We start from the raw sequence: 24,865 nt of genomic DNA on the forward strand, positions 1-24,865 counted from the left end.
ACAGAAAAAAAGAAAGGTCACAGATTTACAAATAATGTACAGGGTTTACAGCAGGTAATGGTGAAAGACTTCTCTTGAAATATTATTCCATGAAATGCTTTACTTTTTGAGAAAACATAATTACAATATCAATTCTCGATAGCGAGAATTGTGGATTTATTTTAAACACATGTCATGACACGGCGAATATGCAGAAACAAGAGTGGGTTTTCCCGTTATTTTCTCTAGACTCCGATGACCGATTGAGCCTAAATTGTGTTATTTTATATATAAGTTGTGATACACGAAGTGTGGTACTTGGACAATACTGTTTACCGAAAGTGCATAATGGCTTTAACACAGAATCCCTTGCCAGCCAATCATATGCAAATAATTATACATGTAGATGGACTGCACATAGCATCAGCGATCGCCGTATGGAAAAGTTCACGCACTGGTCACAACTCTCAGCCGGTGATAGATGGTGGTCAATGACTTCATGTGCAATCCATCTATTGAATTATGAGCTATTTGAATATTGTGGGTTAGCAGCCTCAACCATTATCACTCCCTATAAGTGGACTAACTTACACAAATTTCAAACAGGTGCTCCAGAGTCTCGCAAAGCCAAATTCTTAACTAAGTACATGAAAAGTTTTACATCTAAAACAGTTAGCAGCGACTGGACGCGCTAGAAGTCAAAATGTTCGGAACGACTAGAGTCGGGTTAATTGAGTAGCTCCTAATTTATTTGGTTCAGCGGGACTCTGGTGCACCTGTCTGAAACGGGTGTATAATGGGTGTCTGAAACAGGTGTTTAAAGTTCAAAGAAAAATCATGGCAATAAATTAGAAAATTTCAGATAGATCTACATAACTTGGCATGAGTGGGCGGTCCACCAGTTGCTCCCCGGCTGGCTTTCTCTTCTTCAAGTCTCCACAGCTTCATCTCTCACAATCCATCTGATCTATCTTCTGTCGAACAAACTCCGATGGTTCAGTGTGGCGTTTACTTTTCACACTTCAGTCCTCCGCTTCATCGTTGAAGTTCCTTCCAGAGTCAAGTTGCTCTATATAGAGCCCTCAGGTTGAACCGTTGTAGTGGCCGTCTTTCCGGAGTTATTACCATCCCTGTAATGGAAATAAGTTGAACTGAAAATCAAGATCCTCTCAGTTTGATAAATGACATGTTTGAGGCTTGTGTGAAAAAGGTTCAAATTTGTCTTGTATAGATTTTGTGCTCACATACATGTAGGTGTTCATGTAATGATCGAGTCTTCATAGAGTCAAAGGTTTATAGACTTATAGATATTATATGCAAAAAGCAACTGTACGCTAGCTGAGGAAAATTTGAATGGTTTTGATCCAAATATGGATGTGCCAAAACAGCTTCACAACTCAAGGTAAGTGAGCACTCTAATCAGTAACTCTGTCATCGTTGCTTGAGGAAGCAGGCAATTCTGCGCTCTAGCCAAGCGTATTTCATGGGTTAGCAGGGAATTTTGGCTTGTACGCATGTGTACTCCACAATACTAGGCATTCTTTTGCTTGCACAGCTAGCGCAGTAATTCTGCAATTGCCTTGCAAGCGGAAAATGGTGATCGTAAGCACGACGCAGCATTTACACGCTTACCTGTCGACACCCAAATGGTGAGGGTCGCACAGACATGTGTGTGACATGCAAGAGGTGAAAACTGAAGTGCATGTAAACATAAAATTTTCTGTGAACGTTGAAAAGGTTTTAAAAAAATTATCCCAGCTTCAAGTTCTAATAAGTAATTAAGACTTGAGAGCTCGCATGGTGGAAAGAGAATAATGTAACACAATAGGAGACTTTCCAACGCTAGGTGGCAGCAGACATACCGGGTAAATTTCCATTGTTTACGTAGTTCTGAACATGCGCATAATTCTTAGAACAATGGATTTACCCGGTAAGTCTGCTGCCCTCTATCGTCCCAGAAAGTCTCCCATTGTGGTAAAACCATTAAGGTCAAAATCTCTTTTGAGTAATAATTGTTGTTCTGAAAGAAACACTTACTATGGGTTTGAACACAATTTGGACTATTTCTTTCTCCCTTTGGCACTGCTTTACTTCCTTCAAGAAACTCTGAAGGCTCAGAGTCTGTATTTACATTATAGACCAATCCAATAAAACAAAATTGGTAGCGCCCCCTATTGACAACATTTTACAACTGCGGTGTCTTTGTGCATTTAATCTAAGCAATGAAGACACCGCAGCTATGGCGCCCACCAGGCTCAACCCTTGCGCGCCCGGATTAATGTATAGATAATCTTAAAAAAGTGGAGAGAGAGAAATTTGAGAAAACACCTACCTTGTTGACGGGTCCTTTCCGCCATCTTGGAACTGACTTGCACATTTCTTCTGGACGATGTGATTCCTTGTGGCCTCCTCAAGAGCTTGTTGAGACGAATAATTCTCTCTCTTGATTTGATTCTTGACAAAGTCAGGCATGTCAGGTACGATTTACTCCCAAGGCAAACTTGATCAAGAAGATTATATGCTGAAATAAAAAGGGGCACAAGAAGAGGTAGAGAGAGTGTTGAGAACCTTGAACTCCTTTTAAAGGCAGTTGACACTATTGGTAATTATTTAAAATAAAAACATACTTTGTAATGAACAATGGGGAGAGGTTGATAGTATAAAACATTGTGAGAACATCTCCTTCTGAAGTGGAGTAGTTTTCGAGAAAGGAGTAATTTTCCACAAATTTGATTTAGGGACCTCAGAATTGAGTCAACGAGTAATGGGTAGTATAATACATTGTGAGAAATGGCTCTAACACGATATCTAACAACAACAAAAAAGAGAATGTGAACAGATCAAATCAAATAAATAATAGAAAATCCTTACAATCAATAAAGTTCTTACTTATACATGTACTTGTTCACTAATAACTAAAATTATACATTGCACACACACAGATGTCCATGTCATTTGATTGGCAGAACAATTTTGATTGATTTTTCCTGGTGTGATTGGCAGCATACTGCGCCACAGCACCTTGTAAACCATTTAACGGTGCTTTAAATAAATAGGTCTCATACTTTGAATCGTAGCTCCAAATACCTTACAGGAAAATACAGAGTGCTTTGATACGCCCCTTAGGATTGTGATAAAGCGCTATATAAGAACATAGTTTTTTAAATGTTATATATTTATATATTTTGTTCCACTTCCTGGCCGGCCAGATCGCCAGCTTCTGGTGGGTAGGTGTTTTTCGTCGACATGGACCCATTCATGAAAAAGCTGGTTTTGGAAAGGGACAGAGAGTTCAAGATGTATCCGTCCATGTTCCGGTCGTTCTCCCACAGGTAAACTTGCCGGGGAATGAAGTCAGATGTAAACGCAATGACACAAGCCTGAGAAAGATACAAACAGGAACAATAAGCCATCTTGAAGGTATGATGGACATAAAACTACCTACATGTTGGGTTTGGGTAAAATGGTCTTTTGTAATTATAATTATAATTTGGGAGGCTAATCGTCCTTAATCAAAGCTAAGAGCTGAATTGCGAAGGATGTGGCTACAATGTGTTCAAGAAGCAGGCATGCAAGGGCGCCTTTGGCTGCCAGCCATCTCGACCCGTTATGAACACAGAGCACAGCCAGAGATTGAAAATGTTTTATTCTTCCCGAGGAAAACCAGGTTGGTCTGGAAAACCCTCATGGCACAGCAGAGAACCAACGCAAAACTCAACTCACATATGGCCTTTCATGTACAGTGTAGTTGCTGTCAATGACAACGTATTATACTCACATTGGACAGGACGGCAATGTTACCAATGGCAACCAAGATGGGATACCAGGCGCCTGTTGGGAAAACCAAACAAAAAACAAATGCTAGTTAAACTCACGAAATGGAAGAAAATAAAGAATACTTAAAACATTCCTTTTTGTGTAATGAATTATTGTCCAAAAATAGTTCAGAAAGAACTAGCACTTCAAGGCACCAGACACCTTCACAGTTGGTGTATCTCAACATATTCATAAAATAACAAACCTGTGAAAATTTGGACTCAGTTGGTCATCGAAAATGCAAGAGAATAATGGGGAAAAAAACACCCTTGTCGCACAAGTTTGTGTGCTTTCAGATGCCTAAAAAAAGCTTCAGGCCTGAAGTCTTTCAACATTTGAGTGAGAAATTACTTCTTTCTCAAAAACTGCACTACCCAGAGGGAGCCATTTCTCACAATGTTGTTTACTATCAATAGCCCTCCATTGCTCATTACCAAGTAAGTTTTTTAGCTGACAATTATTTTCAGTAATTACCAATGGTGTCCAGTGCCTCTAAACGAGTTAAATTTGCACAGAGTTTATACTCTCAAAGTTACAAATCCCCACCCCACAGAAGTGTGGGTGGGTCTATGAGCGAATACTTACCTGTAGAGCGAATACTACAATTGCATGTTCCCTATGTCGGCAGGCAAATAGCTAAGAGTTTTACACACAATAGCGCCCTCAAGGGTCCTATCCCCGACGCCCTGTGACATGCGTACCACGTCGGCGTCCTCTTTTTCATCAAGCGTTAAACGCCGAAGTACTCAAGAGTTTGTATAGTGGGGAAGGAGGGAGGGTGCTCTACAGGTAAGTATTCGCTCGTAGACCCACCCACACTTCAGTCGGGTGGGGGTCTACTTCACTCTACTTACCTGTAGAGCGAATACTACAATTGCGTAGACTCGCACCAAGTAGGCGGTGGGTATACGCAAACTATCGTATGTCTACAGGGGCGTAGGACACAGGGCGTGCCTAAGAACCCCAAATGGGGGGGCCCAGTGTTCACCCGCAGGCAAGCGGGAGCCATAGGGCCCGAAGGCGGGCCACGCAGCAGAGGAACGCACCATAATCAACAGGTCGGCCCAGAACGGTGGAACCGCGAAACGACGCGCGCTGCCCTGGCGGCCCGCGAGTTGTGCGCAAGAACTTAGGGGGGTATCGCCATTATGGGATAAAAACATAATATGTACATGTACACCTCGTTAAATTTCAAATGCACATAGAAATATATGTAATATTACATGTATATAAGAGGAAAGTGGACTCACCACTTAGCGTTGACTTGACTGGCCGTCTTCAGCACTTCTCTTCCAGCTCTGCCGTCTGCCTGGAGGACGTCCTTCAGGTAGAGTTCGGAGAAGGTATCAGGGCACTTCTAGCAGGCCGCCTTGGTTATGTTCGCTAAAGGTACACCTTGAAAGAAAGCCCAAGAGGCGGCTAACCCCCCAACGTCATGCGCCCGAATCGGATCTTCGGTCGCCGGCCAGCCGCCCGGCACGGAATGGAACGGACGGCGGTTAACTATCCAGCGGGAAATAGTACACTGCGACGCCGGCCGAAAGGGCAATGTTGTTGTGATGAAAAGCTTATGATAATCCGTACGAGATCACTTCGTTCATGTACCACTTGAGTGCTCGGACGGGGCACCACAGTTTATCCTTTGCCTCTGATGAAAAGGACTTGATGTCCGGGACAAAAATGTCCGGGGGCGTGAGGGAGCTGGACTGAATTTTGGTCAGGAAGCCGGTCATGAGGACTAGGCAGACGCCACCTGGTTCTCATCGGATTTGTCCTGCCTCCACCGACAGGGCATGCAGTGTAAACATTTTCAAGCAAAATTTGCTTAGTACACAAGGCCTTGTAAATATTTTCAAGCAAAATTTGATATGTTCACAAGGCAATATATAGCCTTGTAACATTTTTGTGCAAAATTTGACAAGTTCACAAGGCTATAACCTTGTACACATGGTTATGCAAAATTTGACATGTTCATATTTAACACAAGACTATAGCCTTATGCATATTTAACACTAGACTATAGCCTTATGCATATTTGTGACCATCCACCACCAATGGGCTGTAAAGTTGCACTTGTACATTGCAGAGCCTATTAAATTGTTTGGGTTTTCAAGAAATCTTTGAGAAATCTGAATAAAAAAGTAGGTGGCTTTGAGAAATCATAACTTCGTCAAGAAAAGTCTGATTTAAATGTGGATGGTATCATTTTAAAGCTGATTACACACTCTCTTCAAAAATGCATTGAGCCCATAACAGTAAAAGTGTCAACTTTACAGCCCATTGGTGGTGGATGGTCACATTTAACACAAGAATATAGCTTTATGTACATTTTGAGCAAACATTACACAAGACTAAAGCCTTAATGCATATTTTACACAAGCTATAGCCTTATGCACTATTTTGAGCAAAACGTACACAGGACTTAATAGCCTTACTGCACATTTTACACAAGGCCTATAGCCATGTGCACATTTTACACAATGTTGAGCAAAATTTACACAAGACTTTAGCCTTGTGCACATATTTGAACAAAATGTACACAAGACTACAGCCTAATGCACATTTTTGAGCAAAATGTACACAAGACATTTTACATATGTAAGGCTTTAGCACATTTTACATAAGGCTATAGCCTGGAGCGCATTTTGAGCATATGGCCTTATGCATATTTGACACCAGACTATAGCCTTATCCACATTTTTTAGCAAAATCTACATAAGACAAGCCTTGTGCACATTTTGAGAACATTTTTCATAGCCTCATGTACATTTTAGAGCAAAATTTACACAAGACTTATGCACATTTTTAGCAAAGTTACACAAGGCCTTGTGCACATTTTAGAGCAAAATTTACTAAAGACTACATAGCCTTATGCACATTTTACATGAGGCTATAGACTTAAACATAAGTAATTCCCAAAAAAATAATCACATTGATATCATGCCTGTATTTTCGGTTGTCCCAATATCATTTTCATGTCTTTCAGAGAATTGCCTAATTTTAACAAGTGGTAACCCTTTTTGTTGTATGTAAAAAAAAAAAAAAAAAAAAAGTTGTTAACGATTTGCAACAACCCAGTAAAAGCTCTTAGAGACCAGTTTGCTTTCCATTTTTACTTGTGTTATCTTTATCTATATATCCACATACTCAGATCATAAAAAAAACAAATAATTAGTTTTTATAATCATGCCAATAACACTGTATACATATTTCATCAAGTTAAAAGAAACTTTTAAATATAACACTGGTGCATTATGAACAAACTGTGTTATCTGACAGTAAACACTGTGTGGTGTCACACGAAACATTCAGCAAAACAAAAATTACAAATACTCTTAGCCTTACCTAAGCATGTCAAACGCTTACAACAAAATAGGCAGGTACATGTTCAAATAACATTATCTTTAACAACTTGTTAATGATAAGCCTAGTACATGTATACACAAGACAGTTATTAAAGACACTGGACACTATCGGTCATTGTCAAAGACTAGTCTTAACAGTTGGTGTATCTCAACATATGCATAAAATATCAAACCTGTGAAAATTTGAGCTCAATCGGTCGTCGAAGTTGCGCGATAATAATGAAAGAAAAAAACACCCTTGTTGCACCATTGTCACACGAAGTTGTGTGCTTTCAGATGCTTGATTTCGAGACCTCAAATTCTAAATCCGAATTCTCAAAATCAAATTCGTGGAAAATTACTTCTTTCTCAGGACTACATCACTTCAGAGGGAGCCAATTCTCACAATGTTTTTATACTATCAACCTCTCCCCATTACTCAGAATTCGCAGAATGTGTCGTTCCTATTGGGGATTATTCTTCCCTTGTGGACATATTCGCTCCAGATTTTCGGCGATATCTCCAAATCGCGCTCACCTCTTGAAACGAATATTTTCAAAGGTATTTAACAGGCCTGTATGATTCGTTTTTGAAAGGGCAAGATAGGTGCAGCTATTGGGAGTGTAAACTGATCAAAGATTATTATCGTTGCCTCTGTGAAGTATCAAGCCTGGGTAAATTTTCTATAGGATGTAAACAATCAATCGTATTCAAACACCAAAGGTAAACTTTGCCTGTAATGTTCCTTTTTCCCGATTAATTACTCAAAAACACAAGGTTTTAAGTGTTTTAGGTTCAACTCCATTCAAACCCAACCACAAAACATTTAACTGAACATTTCTAAAGGATGTTTTTCCCTTTTCTTTCCTATAACTCTATTTCAGTACTATGGTTTTCTGCTATACATGTATTTCTTCCACAAGTCTTTACAAACAAAATATTACAGAAACAAAGAAACAAGTTGTATCGACAAAAGAACAATGAGAACATTTTAGCGCCTGGAACTGACTGGTGTCGTTTTCGGTGGGGATTAGGTTCGGATCCTAGACAGGATTCTGTTTCACAAAAAACACAACGTTGTACCAATTGACTGAAAGTACATGTAATTGGAACTGATTGGTACATGTCTATTTAGTACTAATTATTATCCAATTTCCACCCCCCCCCCCCCAAAAAAAAAAAGACAGTAAACAGTAGATCACTTTTTACCGGCAATTTTTGATAGAAACTTGAGGGTGATTTAAGAAACAAAATCTTTACAGAATAACTAAATCAACTCAAATAATTTACAATACGTTTTATAAACCTACATGTAACTGCCAATTCACATGTTGAAAATCTGTGTAAGATCAATAGGTACCATTGAAATACATGTAGGTGCTCCCATTTTTAAAGTTTTTTTTTGTGGATGCTTATTGTTTGCTTCTATTGGGTAACATTTGTTAGTAATAACTTAGTTGAATTTAAGTTTTATATGTGGTTATCTTATAATCACTTTAAATTATTCTAGTGTTCTTTTCTAGAGCCTCTGAAAAAATCCAGCAAGCAATGTCAGTTTCGTTTCCGTTTTGAGATATTAAAGTTACCTTTAATTTTATTTGCAAAAATGGCTCTTATTTTGTTTTATATACACTATTTGCCGATGATAGCATGTAAAGGCTATCTGTAAACTCACCCTAGTCAGAAATCATCTCTCTAACATTGGAACTTTTAAATTTTTCAAAAGGTTTGTACTAACTGATCATAGAGTATTAAGTTTGCGGACACTGTTGTTTATTCGGCCATTGATACAAAAAAAACGACCCCAAAACATGCAGCCAAAAGAAGACAAACTGTTATTGTGACACAAGGAAAGCGCCCTCATGTGGGTCTCGACGTCTCAAACAGTATACTCTGCTTGTCTTCAGGAGAAACGTCGAGACCCAACCGGCTCTTTTCAGAGCCAACACTCGCCCTAATAGATTTACACATGGCTGTACCCGCAAGTTTACTATTCGTTTATAGTTTCTTCTTAAAGATGCTATGTCATATTTTTGCCGATTTGACCCCAAAAATTTGATTTAAAATTCAATAGGTATTTTTATGGGGGTCGAGAAAGTTACAAGCTTTCATTTGAGCCATTGCTCGAAAAAGTCCGCCAATTATTAGTAGCAGTGAAATAAAGTGCTCAACATTAGTTTTTGTCAGGATCCCGACAATATATCACGTGACCAATTCTTATGTGTTTTATAAGAAACGTTTTAAATATTTGTCATGGTTCCTGACCATTAAAAGTAAAAGTTAAACTATTTTGTGTTAGAGCGGTTGATACTCTTTGAAATACTATTCACTCAAAAAAATCTATTTTTTTAACGTGTTGGGCCAAAAATCTGACATAGCATCTTTAATATGTCTCAACACCATGCAAAGCTTCAAACAATACCATCTATACTTGTCCAGTTTCCAGCCAACTCATGGCACAACACGTGTTAGGTAAACAGAGCAATAAGGACCGCTACAACTCAGATACATGTACTTGTTTATAAGTTACTTATTAATTGTCAGGTAATCAATTTACAAACTCATCCTCGTACAAAACAAATCTCTACTAGAATTAACATTAATGCGATCACATACATGTTCAACTGTGAGAGAAAAAAGAGAAAAAAAACACTAACAAAAACGAACAAGTTTGGTAATTCACAACTATAGAAAGACATAATGCGATAAATACTCCCCTATGGTCAAATATACAAAGTACATACTGCAGCAAAATACAGAGCGCTAAGGCTTAGACATTACATTAATGACAAAAAAAGTACAAGTACAAGTAACAGTCCATCATTTTCCTTCCCAATTGACATTAATTTCAGTTCTCTATTCTCTGATAAGATAGAGAAAATAACTAGCCTGGCCATTGTCCAGTTCCATTTCAATCCTTGTACATGTATGTATGTAGGGTTCTCCGCATACCCAAGCTGTAGCATATCGGCCGGAACCACAATTTGCAAGCCGATACGTGTTCATGTAAATTTTGCCTGCTGTGCCAACAAATATATATACAATTCTTTCTTCTTTTTTTTTCTTCTTTTTTCTCACAAAAAAATATCAAGATGAATGCGATACCAGTCATAACCATGTGCATGTTTCTACATCAATTTAGCAGGTAACCAGCTCAGACCAACTCAATGAAATATTGAAGCTTGATTTCCTATTGTCTTGTATAGACAAATCCTAATTCTGTAAATCATTGAGCAATACAACCGAATACCACAGCAGGTAAACATTACAATGATTTGTGCATGTTTTTATGTATAACACCTATGAGTAAATTCGAGTGCGCACATTTAGTCCACCAGTGGTCGACCACAGACTAGCAACGCACATGCGCAGTGACGTACTCACCCGAACGACTCGTTCGTAGTCTAGTCAACCGTCCACCTTTTCGCTAAAGTGTCACTGGTTCCCTTCTGCGCTAACCACATGTTAGAATGGAACATGCTGTTGGGACCAGTGAAGAAACCATGGGCTCGAGGCTGGTTCCAAATGGTCGACCACAGTAGTCAACCAATGGGTCGACCAGCCTGGGTTCGAGTCAAAATGGTCAACCTTTAGTAAACCATTGTGTACACTCGAACTTGCTCTAGGCTGCCCGCCCCTTCGCAATAAGCTGTGCATTGTGCAGCAATGGTGCAGCAATTGCGCGTACAGGTTGGTCATTAATTATCTGTGGCTACCTCAGTCAAATTGCCAATCCCAGGTAGAATTTACACCAATACAGCTTTTGTTGCTTTCAAAATCATAACAGTCTGTTGACTTAAACGCCATCATGGAACTGACAGAATGTGAAAATACAAGAACAAACATCAAACATGGTCTAAAGGCAGAGTCACACTGCAGCAATAACGAAAACGATAACGGTCACGACGCAAAGAGAACGCATTCTATTGGTTGAATTGCTCCACGCAGAATACGCACACGCTCATTCAACCAATGGAATGCGTTTTCTTTGCATCGTTATCGTTATCGTTATCGCTGCAGTGGGACCGAGCCTTAGGCCTCTATGTCTTTCTAGGTGTACATTTTCTCATGAAAAAGTGGTAATCTCAGAAAAATAAAAACCCCACAAATGTCAATTTGGATTCTGAACAGGAACAACGGAATCACACACTCTACTTACTACATGAACCTGTCTACTAGATTGCATGAAAATATTGTAGCAATAAGTTGTAAGTTATCAGCATGACATCAAACATGCTGCATAGGAAAGTACAGTAATAGTTGGTATAATTTTGTTTTTTCATGAAATATCGCCTAGCTGACAAGGCTGGACGCGTTGCAGGCTGGACGGCCACATCAAGGTGAGAGCTACATTGCTATCGACCCAAATCAACTGTCCTCGGGGACCTGTTGCCACCTACTCCTGGGGCTGGAAACGGGGTTACCCCCTTCACAGTCCATAAGGATGTAGGCATGGGTATCATCCACTAGGAGCCACCTACTCCTGGTGCTGGAAACGGGGTTACCCCCTTCACAGTCCATAAGGATGTAGGCATGGGTATCATCCACTAGGAGCCACCTACTCCTTGGGCTGGAAACTGGGTTACCCCCTTCACAGTCCATAATGATGTAGGCATGGCCTATGGGTATCATCTACTTTAAACCAGCCTCGTTGATAAAGCAGAGTGCTGTACCTTCCAACTTTTTAAAAATGAAGTAAGTATGATAATGCTAAGCACCAGAAAAGACACATTAAAACAACATGTACATACTTGAAAGAAACAAATTCCTAGTCCACTGAATGTTTGAGCTACAAGACCTATGGTCTTGTGGATTCCCCCCAACCCCCCACCCACAATTCTAGCGCTGGACAATGCCTGTGTCAAATCAGCCTATTCATACATGTAATTCCTGCTGCCCTTATTGTAGTGCAACTGTAAGCAATGTTTGTAACTACTACCAAAAAAAAACGCTTTAAAAACAGTCATCGACGCTTGTCCCATAAACACGGTAATGTAATCCACCAAGGGTCGATTTCACACAGAGTTTAGGACTCGTCTTATATCGAGTTAGGACGAGTACCAAGGGTCGATTTCACAAAGAGTTTAGGACTCGTCTTATATCGAGTTAGGACGAGTAACTCTTCCTAGCTTTGGATTTATCTTAAGGTCTTCATGCTACAGTGCAGGGTTGGGACTCGCCCCAAGTCCTAAGATTAGTCTTAAGTTAGGAAAGAGTTTTGTGAAATCGACGGCAATATACACAACACTACAACTCCTTGCACCGGGTAATATCATTACAAAAAGAAAAGTCAAATTCGGTAACGATATATTTATTTTATAATAAACCGCACATCTGAGCTAACCTTAACCTCTAGCAAAATACAGCCTCGAGAAGGTAAGTAAATTAGTACTTTATAGTATGTTCATTTACACTCCTTGAATTTATCATCAAGACTTTTAAAGCGCAGTTAAAACCAAATGCTACTATTTATATACAGTATTTCCACAACGGTTATTTTTTTTTTAAATATACATAAATCTATACAGCTGTTAGCTAGCCCATACCTGTACGTACAAACCAATTATTTTTTATAATTACAAAATGAAATCTGTCAGTAAAAGCTCAATAACATGTTTTTGGTTTAACGTCGGCATAGCACATTACTGCTCATGGAAAAAGGTATACAAAATAGCAAAAAGCCAGGCAGAAAAACAACTTGTATCAGAGTATTAATTTTTCTTTTTTATCCATACCCCGATGTGTGTTAGCACTGGTTTACTCAGTACTTTCCCCCGAGTCCTGTGAAAAAAATATCACAGGCATGTTACTCGAGTGGAATTCGAACCCATGACCCTTGCAATTCTAGAGCATTTTCTTACCAACTAGACTACCTAGGTTGCCTGGTGGCTAGAGGCAGTTCGAATCCTATATTTTGGCCAGGGGTACCACAACGATATAAGAGGTGTTAAACTTGCATCGGGGAGAAAGAATATTAATTTTGTTTTTTACACATTCACCTATGTGTGTTAGCACTGTATACTCGGTACTTTCCCGAGTCCTGTTAGCATCTCTTATAACTTGTATCAGGTCCTAAACTGTTGAGGATATGAAATGTATGTCTCCAGTCCCAAGAAAGAAGTAGACTTGGAACAGAAGAAAAGTCAGGACTTCCATTGATTTTGTTTATCAACCTTAAGGTCCAATTTCATAGAGTTGCTTGAGCAAAATTGATTATGCAGCTGAAAAGGTTGATTTAAAATCAGTCGTGCGATGGAAATCTTCACAGTTTATAGTAATCGCTGAGGCATACTAACTGTGTTTTTTATGATCGCCGCGTCAAGATTTCTATCGCGCAACTGACTATAAACCGATCTTGAAACAAGCAGGAAGCCCAATCACACCAGCTGATATCGGATACACTCTTCGATACAATGTTTAAAACCGCCCAATAAATGCCTATTATTAATATTTATGCACAAGTACAAGTCTCCAAAATGCTTAATTGAGCACAACTTACAGGGTCTTCACAGACCATCAGACTGATCTGGAAAAATAGTTAAATACTATTACAAACAATATTTAATTAAACAATTGCAAATTTTACCAGTGTTTTCAAGATAATAGAAAAGCAGGGGGTAGAACAAGTTATTTAGGCATACAAATGAGTACACTTTTTCTATGAGTAAAGCTTTGAGTTTTTCTTATTCATGCCTTCCCTTAGACATACTAAAGATCCTAATCAGCCCAACAGCACTGGTTTTTATAAAGTGTACACATACTGAGAAAATACCTTTTTTTAAATTATGACACGCGACAACAATCTTGACATTTCTAGTTCACATACAACTTCATGTTTGTACATTCAGCAAGTATCCCGTCATGAGTCTGGTGCTGTCAGTTTGAGTGCGTAGTTCCCTGCCTCTTCATTTTCTTCCTTACGGTTTGGGCCATCAGGCCTGATTTCCATGTTAAAGGGCAGCTCTAGAGATGATGTGACCTCTGACGTCACTCGAACACCATCACATGATTCGTGCGCATACCGCCGGCCAAAACACAGCCAGCTAGAAAGTATACACAATCTTACCATGACTGTGCGTCTTTTTGCCCGGCGAAACATGACGTGTACAGTGCTTTGTCAACAGAGGGCGGTTTGAATGTAAAAGCCTGGCTTAAAGCCCCTGCCATGCTCGGATAAACGCTTACACTGTGCCTTCACTTACATGACTTAACAATGCCGCTCAAGCAAACAGCTACAGATGCTCAATCTGAACGCAGACACGCCGACAGTTTTTTTTCTTCAAAATTCGTTTTTGTTGAGGAATCAGGTAGCTGATTAGTTCAGTCTGAGATTGCATTTGTGTGCCTTACATTGTATATATTTACAGCTTGTACCTTGGTTTTCTTCTTCTCCCGACTCTCGTTGAGTGCGCTATACGTTCATGATGCCACCCGGAAACACAGCAAAAATGATAAGGTAGAGAATGACGACCAGACCAACGAGGACGGCAAATGCTGCATTGCGCCATCTCTGCAAAGAAAATACTAGAAACATAAACAGGTGTATAAACTCTAGAGAAAAGAGCACAAAAATGTGTCTGGAATGAGAGAATTCAACAAGCCCTCAGAGGCACTGGGTGGGATTTCACAAAGAGTTAAGACTAGTCTTTTCTCGAGTTAGGACGAGTTACTCACCCTAACATAGGACTAGCTTTAAGTTTTTAATACCTCATAGGACTAGCCCTAAGTTAGAACTAGTCCTAACTCTTTGTGAAAATCAACCTCTGGACACCTATGGTAAATGTCAATATATGCGTAAAATAACAAACCTGTGAAAATTTGGACTCGACGTTCTACAGATGTTCTCTATTTTTCTTGATTCACACAAAAGATTGTCTCAATTTTGAGCATATTTCTCTGCAGGAATACTCACCCTGTTCTGTCTGAACTTCTCCATGAATCCACGCATCCGCTCCGAAAAGGGCACATAGCTGAAGCGCGCATTGCACACTTCACAGCGTCTGTTGCCAGAGATATGGATCCATTTAACTAAGCACTGTCGGTGAATGCTGGCCGACGAGCCGGCGCAGCGACACGGTCGAATCAGACGATTCTTGGGCGAGATCTCCACCTCGAAGCACACCCTGCAGACGTTGCCGAGTTCACTCGCCGAGTGCGGCACGGAGGAGACCAGGGACGAGCTATCACTGGAGTCATTCCGCCGAGGCAGCGTCCCGATCCCGACGATGACCGACGGCCCCGCCGGGGTATCGCTCTGATACGCCATTGTACCCACTGGGATAACATCGTGGTAAGGTTCATGGATGATGACTTCTTGTGGGATAACAGTCCTACACGTCGGAGTCAACGTATTGGCTGCGCAGTGATCACTCGAGGAATCACTGTTGGCGTAGGTGCTCATGGGCACAACGTCCACTTCGAAGGCTTCCTGCGCCACCGTGGCGTCACCCTGGGTAGATGAGGATAACATGTCCTCTTCCTTGGTCTCCTGATGCAATGCACTATCATTATCATCTGCCTCCATCACACTAGATATCTTTGGCTCCGCTGTGAAGATTAGTTTATCCCTATGTGATTCCGGAGCTTGGGGCTCAGATCTATTCGCCATGGGGATAGCGTCATCCTCTGTTGCATGTTTCAGTCTGTGGGCAAGAATACAGAAAAACCAGTTTGCATTTTCCTGAATCTTAATTATTCCCTCAGAGTCATGTACAGCACGTTAATCGGGAGGGGGGGGGGGGTCAAATCATTTTCCCGTCACCTTATCTTTGTTGATTTCCCAAAAGTATAGATATACACATGCAAGATTTGATATTTAAACAATTTTGAAATCCTTGGGTTCGGTGAAGAAAAAAATATCACACACTTTAAAGTGTCTCAACATTTGAAAATGTGACACTAGCACAGTCTTTTGTTTTAGGGTTTGGGATGACAGAAATAGAACCTGAATAAAAAACTAACAGGGTGGTTCATGTCCCGGCTCAAAGCAGAAAGAACTAATAAGACCTAGAAAACCCCTGTTGGCTTCATGCAGAAAAGACTTTAACAAAGACCTACATACAACCACCCTGTTCAAAGCAAAAAGGACACACACAATAAGATAAAAGCCCTTTCTGCTCTAAAGCCGACTGGGTATTTGTAAGTCAGTTCTTTCTGCTCTGGGGCTGACTGGGTCTCTCTAGGTCACATAAAGCCATGTTTCTAATGGACTATTTTTTTTTCTTTCTTCTAAGTACCGCGACTTTTCTGTAGAATGACAAAACTGAATCCAATGGGGTGCATTGACATCCCTGTCAACTTACGGCATCCACGATTTAAAACTAACAGACCGAGAGATTGCTGAAGACATCCGCACAGCCATGGTAAATAATCAAGCTGCTAAAAAGTCCAATGGGAACAGCTCCTGGCTGTAAACTTAGCGCGCCCATGCTGTAAAACACTATGCAAACGTCATGGAATATAAGTCCAGGTGGAACGCACGGTACAATTAAAGCTAAGCCAGCCGGGGTAATTTTCCAAATGTAGCAGACGAACAAGTCAAACGAGAACACAGGTTTAATCCTTTCTGCTCTGAGCCGAAGATCCACTCTGCTTCTTACCTGGTGAGGATTGTTTCTTGCCAGTATTGCACTTTGACCTCTGCATCCACTTCTTCTGATTTGACGACAGACAGAAGGTTCATCACAGACTGAATAACAAACAAGTCAACCAAAGTTTCAACAAAAAGAAAGTGTCAATTTCTTACTGAGAAAATAGAATTAGCTGTTGCAAACTGCTTAACAACCAAAAGGACCCATTTTATAAATGCAATAAAAAGTTAATAGCGAGGTTTAGCTGCACGTTACGCGAGCAAAAATGTTAGCGTGAACGTCAAAAACTTGTGTTGTTTCTAGGTGACGTCGCCACTTTGGGCATATTGCATGCTCACGTATGGCGTCTGCGCGTACATTCATACCTGTCGTAAAAAATGGTAACTTCACGTATGCTAAAATCTTGAGATTTTACCGACACAATTTTCTGATGTTCACGTTCACGTTCACGTTCACGCGGAATGTGCAGCTAAACATCTAATGACCTGACGTTTCGACCCTAGCAGAGTCTTTCCCTAAGCTAATTGACAACACAACAAACATGAACAGGTAGGTAACTAAGTGTAACATAAGCAGTGAAGTGGAAATACATGAATAGAGAGTCAGAAAGCACATAGAATAAAGCACGGGATAAACAATGAATAAAGAGACTCTGCTAGGGTCAAAATGCCAGATTATTATTATTTTTTTTTTTCATTTTTAAATTTGATACTGTCGAAGACCCATAAATATTTCCCACCATTACTTTAAAAATCAATGGTCATTGGGGAAACAGTTCAAGTCTGAGAACAGTATCATACGTGAAGAATTATGACAAGTGTACTACCAAACTTTTGATAAATAACCTGCGAATGTTAGCAAAGTATCCAATTGTTCTTACCAAATTAAATATTTTTGGAAACTTTTAACTAAATAAATATCTCCCTCGATTGTTTGCTTTGTATCCAACAAGTTCAAGTTGACATTGTTACAAAATGTGGCCATTTTCTTTTACTTTGCATTTACATGTATGGCTTTTAGTTTTCCAATCTCGTTTGGCAAAACCTTCGGCTGTGACGTTGCGATACAAAAGGTCTACACAAATCTACACTTTTTCATTCGTTCTCCTGAAACCTAGCTCTGACCTCGACTATAACATAGGCAGCACGTGGACCAATTAAACACGGTGGGAGCTCCCCTGCTGGTATATCCTGCTGGAAGAGTTGACGATCAGAACACGACAACAGGTGAGAACATACAAGATCCTGGATTTTCACAAACGAAACAAAAACATGATGAAAAGCTCATTAATGTGTATTCAAGATTTAATTTATGCTAAACTTGCATTGGGGAATATAAATATATCAATTTTAGTTTTAACCTTACACTGATGTGTGTTAGCACAGTATACTCAGTACTTTCCCGAGTTCTTTTGAGAAAAAAATCTCAGACATTTTACTTGGGGTATGATTCAAACCCATGACTTTTCTAGAGCAGTATTTTACAAACTAGACCACTTAAAAAGAGTTAACAGCTTCGCTTTTCAGCAAGCAGACATAAACAGATCTTAATTCTATTACAAGTCTGAACATTTCTCATCATCCCTGTGACTAAGTAAAATTGCAAAAGAAATTTAGCTGGAGATCCATTTCTGCTTAGCAACATTAAAACAGGCATTCGCCAACCCTACAATCAACCCGAGTAGTGCAGGCTGTATACAGCACAGGCTGTATACTTCCCAGGGAGCCAAGATGGTTTAAGGACTGATGTAAGGCCCAGTGACCAGAGTAACAATGTTTTGAGACACCCCTCGGGCGTGAAAAGCGCTATAAATTAAAACAGGTTATTAACCGGTTATTTATGCATTTTGCTTGGTGGTGTATCTGCTTTAGACCCCAGAGGAAATCAAACACGTCTTTACAAAGATCTTTTTCAAATTGTTTTTAAGTAGAGCGCTCTACAGAACAGGTGCAAAATATTTGTTCACACTAGAGGAGATGTACAAAAGGAGAAAGTTGAGGTAAACACTTTTTGGGGCTGTTGTGCATACACATTTCAATTTGAAATAATTACATTTATCTACACCACCAACCACCCCCGCAGAAAAATAAATCAATCAAACATTACAAGAGCAATGACCGATATGAGTTACAAGAGAGAGACTGATCACTCAGTATACATTCATGATTTAATTTTTAGTAAAAACAAATTTGTAAAAGGCATTGGACACTATAGGTGATTACTTTTGTTAGCATAAAAACTCACTTGGTAATGGAGAGCTTTTGATAGTTTAAAACATTGTGAGAAACGAGTCCCTCTGAAGTAGCATAATTTTGAGAATAGTAATTTCTCAATCAGATATTATTAAAATAAGGCCTGAAGTCTTAGAGATATCTGAAAGCACACAAATTTGTGCAACAAGGGGTTTTTTTCTTTCATTATTGTCAAAACTTAGAGTCAAAGCTTTCACAGATTTATTATTTTGTGCATAATTATGTTGGAAAACACCATGTGACATTACCAAAGTTGTCCAGTGCCTCTGTAAATGAACAAATGTAGGAATACCGTTTTGCCCCCCCAAAAAGAAAGCATAATTGGTCCGTCTGGTGTGATGCCACAAAAATGTTAAGTCTTAAAAACATAGCCATTGAATTCTAAGACCACCTTGACTTCTCTATTGAATGGCATCCACTGCCTGAAACGCTTTGCCGATTCACTCCCCTAATCAATACAGATTACCAGCTATAGAGGGGGCGTCAGGTGGATATTGGAACAAAACAAACCATTCCTTCTCGCAGTTCTCTCCGATGGGACCCCCTCGGTTAATGTATGGGTAGCCACGCACCACGGGGGTAGTGTGAAATTGAATATCAGATGGTAATTATAACCAGGGGTGGGGAAGCTCTTTGGAGGGGTGTCTTTAAGGGGCTATGGGGTGTCACCCAGGGCAGGTGGAGGGTCAAAACCGTTGACCGCTTCTTGGACACCTTTGTTAAATGTCAAAGATCAGTACTCTCACTTGGCGTACCCCCTGAGCATGTATGCATTAAACAGCTACCTGAGCGGAATGTTTTCAACAGAAATGGTATTTTTACTTGTTTATAATGCACTTGTTCACCATTTTAATGTAATTTTGATATGTGTACACTTCTGAACTTTTCGTAATTATCAAGTAAAAAATCAGGCCCCTACCTAAAGGTTTTTTGAAAAACTAAAAACACTTCTGCCGTTGAGAGCGGGCGTCAAAGGACAATGCCGCTGACGTCATTTGTGGGAGTTTGCTTTGTTATACATCCACGCTGCAACAAAGCGGCTTTATCTACTTATGACGTTTTGAAGTAATTTCATTTTTCACTCAATTATTAAAAGACTTCTTCAGGCCTGAACCCTTTTGGGGCATCTGAAAGAACACACATTTTTGCATTAAGGGTGTTTTTTCCTTCGTTTTTCTCTTGCAACTTTGATGACCAATTGAGTCAAAATTTTCACATATTTATATTTTATGTATATGACCAAGTGAGAATAGGCCTACTGGTCTATTGAAAATGACCAGTGCCTTTAACAGTTTTAATGAAATAGAACTCCGCTCAAGCCAACCAACTTACTAATTGAAAAAGTACACAAAGCAAAATATGAGGCAATAAATATCAAATGATGACATTAGCTTCACGAGATTTAGCGACATTACGATTGTTGACACTAGAAAAGGTTCATAATTACAAAGGTTTCTCTCTGTTTATCTGACCACAGCCCAAACTTACCACGGTCGGTAGAAACGATCCCTTCACGGTACTTGCTGATAGCTGTGGGTAGCATTGACCAAAGGGTCTGTAAAATAAAATACAGAAATACAGTTTCTTTAAAGGCAGTGGACACTATTGGTAATTACTCAAAATAATTATTAGCATAAAACCTTTCTTGGTGACGAGTAATGGGGAGAGGTTGATGGTATGAAACATTGTGAGAATTGGCTCCCTCTGAAGTGCCATAGTTTTCGAGAAAGAAGTAATTTTTCACGAATTTGATTTTGAGACCTCAGATTTAGAACTTGAGATCTCAAAATCAACCATCTAAACGCACACAACTTTATGTGACTAGGGTGTTTTTTTCTTTCATTATTATCTCTCAAGTTCGATGACCGATTGAGCTCAAAAGTTTTTTATTTTATGCATATATGTTGAGATACACCAACTATGAAGGCTTTGACAATTACCAATAGTGTCCACTGCCTTTAAAGGGTTTGGATACATTTTGTAGGACACAAAATACAAAAGTTACCAGATTTACACTAAACCTAAATGGTTTGAACAAAATGATGGTAGAAAGCTTCCCTAAAAAGTTACTTGCTGAGGTGCTGTAGTTTTGAAAAATGAGTGAACAATTTCAAAAAACAAACTTCCGTCTCAGTGTGACAGCACGCTAATCCGGAGGTCGTTGGTTCGAATCCCACTCTAGTCAATTCTTTGTTCAACCCCAAAAATAAAATAAAAACTATTTTAGCACGGACAACGGATTAACGTGATTCTCCTGTAAACATTGCTCTGTGTTTTTCATCTTCTTTTTTTCTCTTGACAACTAATGAAGCTGAAACTTCTGAAGGTAAATTACATGTACGTATCTTCATTCACAGTGAGTAGGGATTCCTGTCATGGCTTAAATGTATCGTTACCCTTTAACATTCTTAAAGTTAGTTTTCGATAAAAACAATCAACACCTACGCATTTTCATTCAAAATCCAAATGTTTTTTACCAAAAAGAAAAGAAGGTGGGAACAAAGAGCCCAAAGCAGTCCCTAAGCAATGACTTCTAAAGTTGACGAATTAAATGTCAAAGAGGTGATCACAGAGCAGAAAATGAAATAAAGCTCCACAATTTAAGAGTCCCATATCCCTGGTGACTGTATGTCAATACTGTCAGCAGGGCATACATGTCTCTTGAGGGTTAAGATTTACACACAGAAAAGGCAAAAAATACAAACATCTCATCACTATGGCAGCAAAGACCTGGATGTTCAATACAGAGACAAACACTGAGATTAAAGGGCCTAGATCTAGGGCCTTTTGTAAATCTAAGCTTGGACTCTTCGCCATGGGTTTTGGAGCAGTGTGTCTGTTACGCGTTACCTCAATAACAAACAGAGCCTGGAGCTTGAACCCTGAGCTGGAAGCTAATACAAGGTTTGGAAAATGCCCTAGAGATCCAGTTAAAGACACTGTACAATATTGGTAATTGTCAAAGACCAGTCTTCTCACTTGGTGTATCTCAAAATATGCATTAAATAACAAACCTGTGAAAATTTGAGCCAATCGGTCGTTGAAGTTGCAAGATATAATGAAAGAAAAAATACTTTTGACACACGAAGTTGATTTCGAGACCTCAAATTCTAAATCTGAGGTCTCAAAATCAAATTTGTAGAAAACTACCTCTTTCTCGAAAACTACGTCACTTCAGAGGGAGCCGTTTCTCACAATGTTTTATACTATCAACCTCTTCCCCGTTACTCGTTACCAAGTAAGGTTATATTTTGAGTAATTACCAATAGTGTCCACTGCCTTTACAGACCTTTCGAGCACATTGTCACTACCCAAGTTTTTTTCAAAATAAAAAAAGATACATTTAGCTACTGTTTGTAACAATTTGACACAAATACTCAGACACAGTGCTGAATTTGTTGGAAAAAAGCAAAAAATCAGGGGAGGTATTTTGTTTAGCAGAAAATGTTGAGTTGGGTTTAAAAAACACATGTTAACACAATTGAGTGTTCTACTAACTTCCGGCCGTCTATGTCACCCAACTTGGTTTGTTTAATCAACAATAAAGTCAGAGAAATTTGGGGTTATTATTTCCTTTAAATAAAGATATAAAAAACCACTGATCTACATAAAGATTGACATTCATCAAATGTTGCATGTTGATTGGACAGACAACAAGCAACCCTCCTGATATTCCTTTTACAAATGGCAACCGCCCCCCCCCCCAAAGAAAAAACAACATGTCACAATAGCACCCTCAAGAGTCCTCTTTCCCAATCTGAAGACTGTGAGGCCAGCGATGTTCACGTTTCATGTGGAACTTTTTTTTCTGAAGGGATTTAAACCAGCCGCTTTAAAGACAAATGATTTCATTTGAGTAGGTACAAAGAACGCTGCTCATTGACCCATCCTGAGTGTACATGTGTGTGTGTTTTCCATGATAGAGGTCGGGACACAAGACCTATGATTCGCTACTCACCTTAGTAGAGCGGCTATATGCGCAATAGTCAGGTCCCGGGCGTTGCGTAACCGCCGTCGCACCAATTCAAATCCATCGTAGCTGCCGAAGTAGTTAATGGACTGTGCCAACACTGAAGTCTGCAAGGCAATATAATAAGCTGTAGTTAAGGTTTTGGTAGACTGAAGCCCCCTTTTTGTTTTTATCCTTACACTGATTAAAAACTGTATACTCGGTACTTTCCCTGAGTTCTGTGAAAAAAAATATCTACACAAAAGATGGTAAAAATAAGCCTTGCAAAAGGGTAAAAACCGATTATGGGCATTAATAATGTCAATGACGCAATATAATAGCCACACCATCAACACAAATGGATGTTATGCACCAGTGCACAAGTGTCCGTTTGCGAAGTCTTAAGAAAGTGGTAATGTTGTTCTTAATGACCATGATGACATCATCAATCAAATCATCCCCTTCAACAGGTTCTGGTGAAATACTGCATAATCTTGATATATATCGGGATGTTCATAAGCAGGTGACTGAGCATCACAATTTAAATAAAGTGGGCCCCTCTGATGAAGTTACCCGAGTTCATAGCTTGAAGTTTCCCTTAAAAATACCAATAGTTGGTGCTTGGCGAATATCTCAGGCCTGAGTGATACTTCATGGAGGCAACGAAGGCGATTGCCTCCATGCCCCCTAGTGCCTTGGTGCTCCAGTAGAAATTTACAATATTTCCTCATAGGGTGCCCTTTATTAAGGAGAACATGCCGTGGTGCCCCTTGCCCTTTCAAAAACGAAGCATGTAGGCCTGATATCTTGTGGTAAATTGTTCCATTCTGCAAATGATCTTGGGAGGAAGGAGAATTTGTAACAGTCTTTGTTTGCAGGAGGCTTGATGAAGGCTGTTGTCTAATTCAAATCCTTCCTCTGTGTGCTTTGGTCTGGCATGAATCAGTGTCTATAGCAGTGAATCTATGAATCAGTGTCTATCAGTGCTGGTGGACAGATTTGTGTAAAAAAATGTCAACCGTGGAAGGCCCTCTGATGTTTTAGTTGTTCCCATTCAGTGCTTACCTTGGAATACGTTGACCGGGAAGACCAAGTCTCCAGCCTGTTGAAGCTGAAAATAATAATGAATCAAGAACATGACTCCTATAGCAAATTTTCTCAAAAGAAAACCCACTTAGTCTCCTGAAAAACTAAACAAAACAAAGCCGTTTTTGTTCTCTTGAAAATTACAAAAAACTAATTACATCCTCAAGAGTTGCTAACTTTAACTTGTACATGTACATGTAGGGGCTTCCACATGATTTGGGCTTATTGCATAATTGTTAAATCTTGCTTGTGGGCAAGCATTGCACAGGAAGTTTGAACCTAAGGACGGCAAAGTGGTGCGCTCATCTGATGAGACAGGGAGGCCTACCTAACGCAGTTATAGATAGTCTGCCTACAGGTACAATTCGAGGCAGAGGCCACCCTAAGCTGCGCTGGATAGACAACGTCACAAAGTGGAGTGGTAGAAGCATAGGAGAGCTGAGAAGAGCAGCGATTATGAAAAAGACCAGGTGATTGCGACTCCTGGTGCCGCCCATTACAATTTGAGGATGAGGCGGCCACAAACGATGACCTAAGGACCAAAAGAGGTCCACACAAGGCAGGGTTTTGAAACACTAGTGATTTGACTGCAGGACTTTCAACCACTGTTCATCTCAGCTCTCCTTCGCTTCTACCACTTCCCGTTGTGACATTGTCTATCCAGCGCAGATAAGGGCGGCCTCTGCCTTGAATTGTACCTGTAGGCAGACTATCTATAACTGCGTCAGGTTTGAATCCTACCAAGCTAACCGCTGATTTCACAGTGACTAGAATAAGTGTTGTCGTCTAGTGAATGAATCACGGTGTAATTCATAATCATAGATGTAAAACGAATGTTTGTATGAGAGA

At 39.7% G+C, this 24,865-nt stretch overlaps 1 protein-coding gene across 1 annotated transcript in view; it reads right to left on the reverse strand.

Annotated features, from left to right (window-relative positions):
• Nucleotides 1-14,206: 14,206 nt before the first annotated feature.
• Nucleotides 14,207-24,865, reverse strand: part of LOC117291579 — a 43,699-nt gene continuing 33,040 nt past the window's right edge. Inside the window, exons 5-11 of the mRNA XM_033773391.1 lie at nucleotides 23,996-24,041; nucleotides 22,940-23,058; nucleotides 20,470-20,536; nucleotides 17,854-17,973; nucleotides 16,739-16,827; nucleotides 15,052-15,781; nucleotides 14,207-14,649 (exon numbers count right to left, since the gene is read on the reverse strand). Of these exons, the coding sequence (XP_033629282.1) occupies nucleotides 14,551-14,649; nucleotides 15,052-15,781; nucleotides 16,739-16,827; nucleotides 17,854-17,973; nucleotides 20,470-20,536; nucleotides 22,940-23,058; nucleotides 23,996-24,041 (1,270 nt within the window). The 3' untranslated portion in view covers nucleotides 14,207-14,550. The remainder of the gene's footprint in view (nucleotides 14,650-15,051; nucleotides 15,782-16,738; nucleotides 16,828-17,853; nucleotides 17,974-20,469; nucleotides 20,537-22,939; nucleotides 23,059-23,995; nucleotides 24,042-24,865) is intronic.

The sequence above is a fragment of the Asterias rubens genome, chromosome 6 (assembly GCF_902459465.1).
Source record: "Asterias rubens chromosome 6, eAstRub1.3, whole genome shotgun sequence".
NCBI classification, from domain to species: Eukaryota; Metazoa; Echinodermata; class Asteroidea; order Forcipulatida; family Asteriidae; genus Asterias; species Asterias rubens.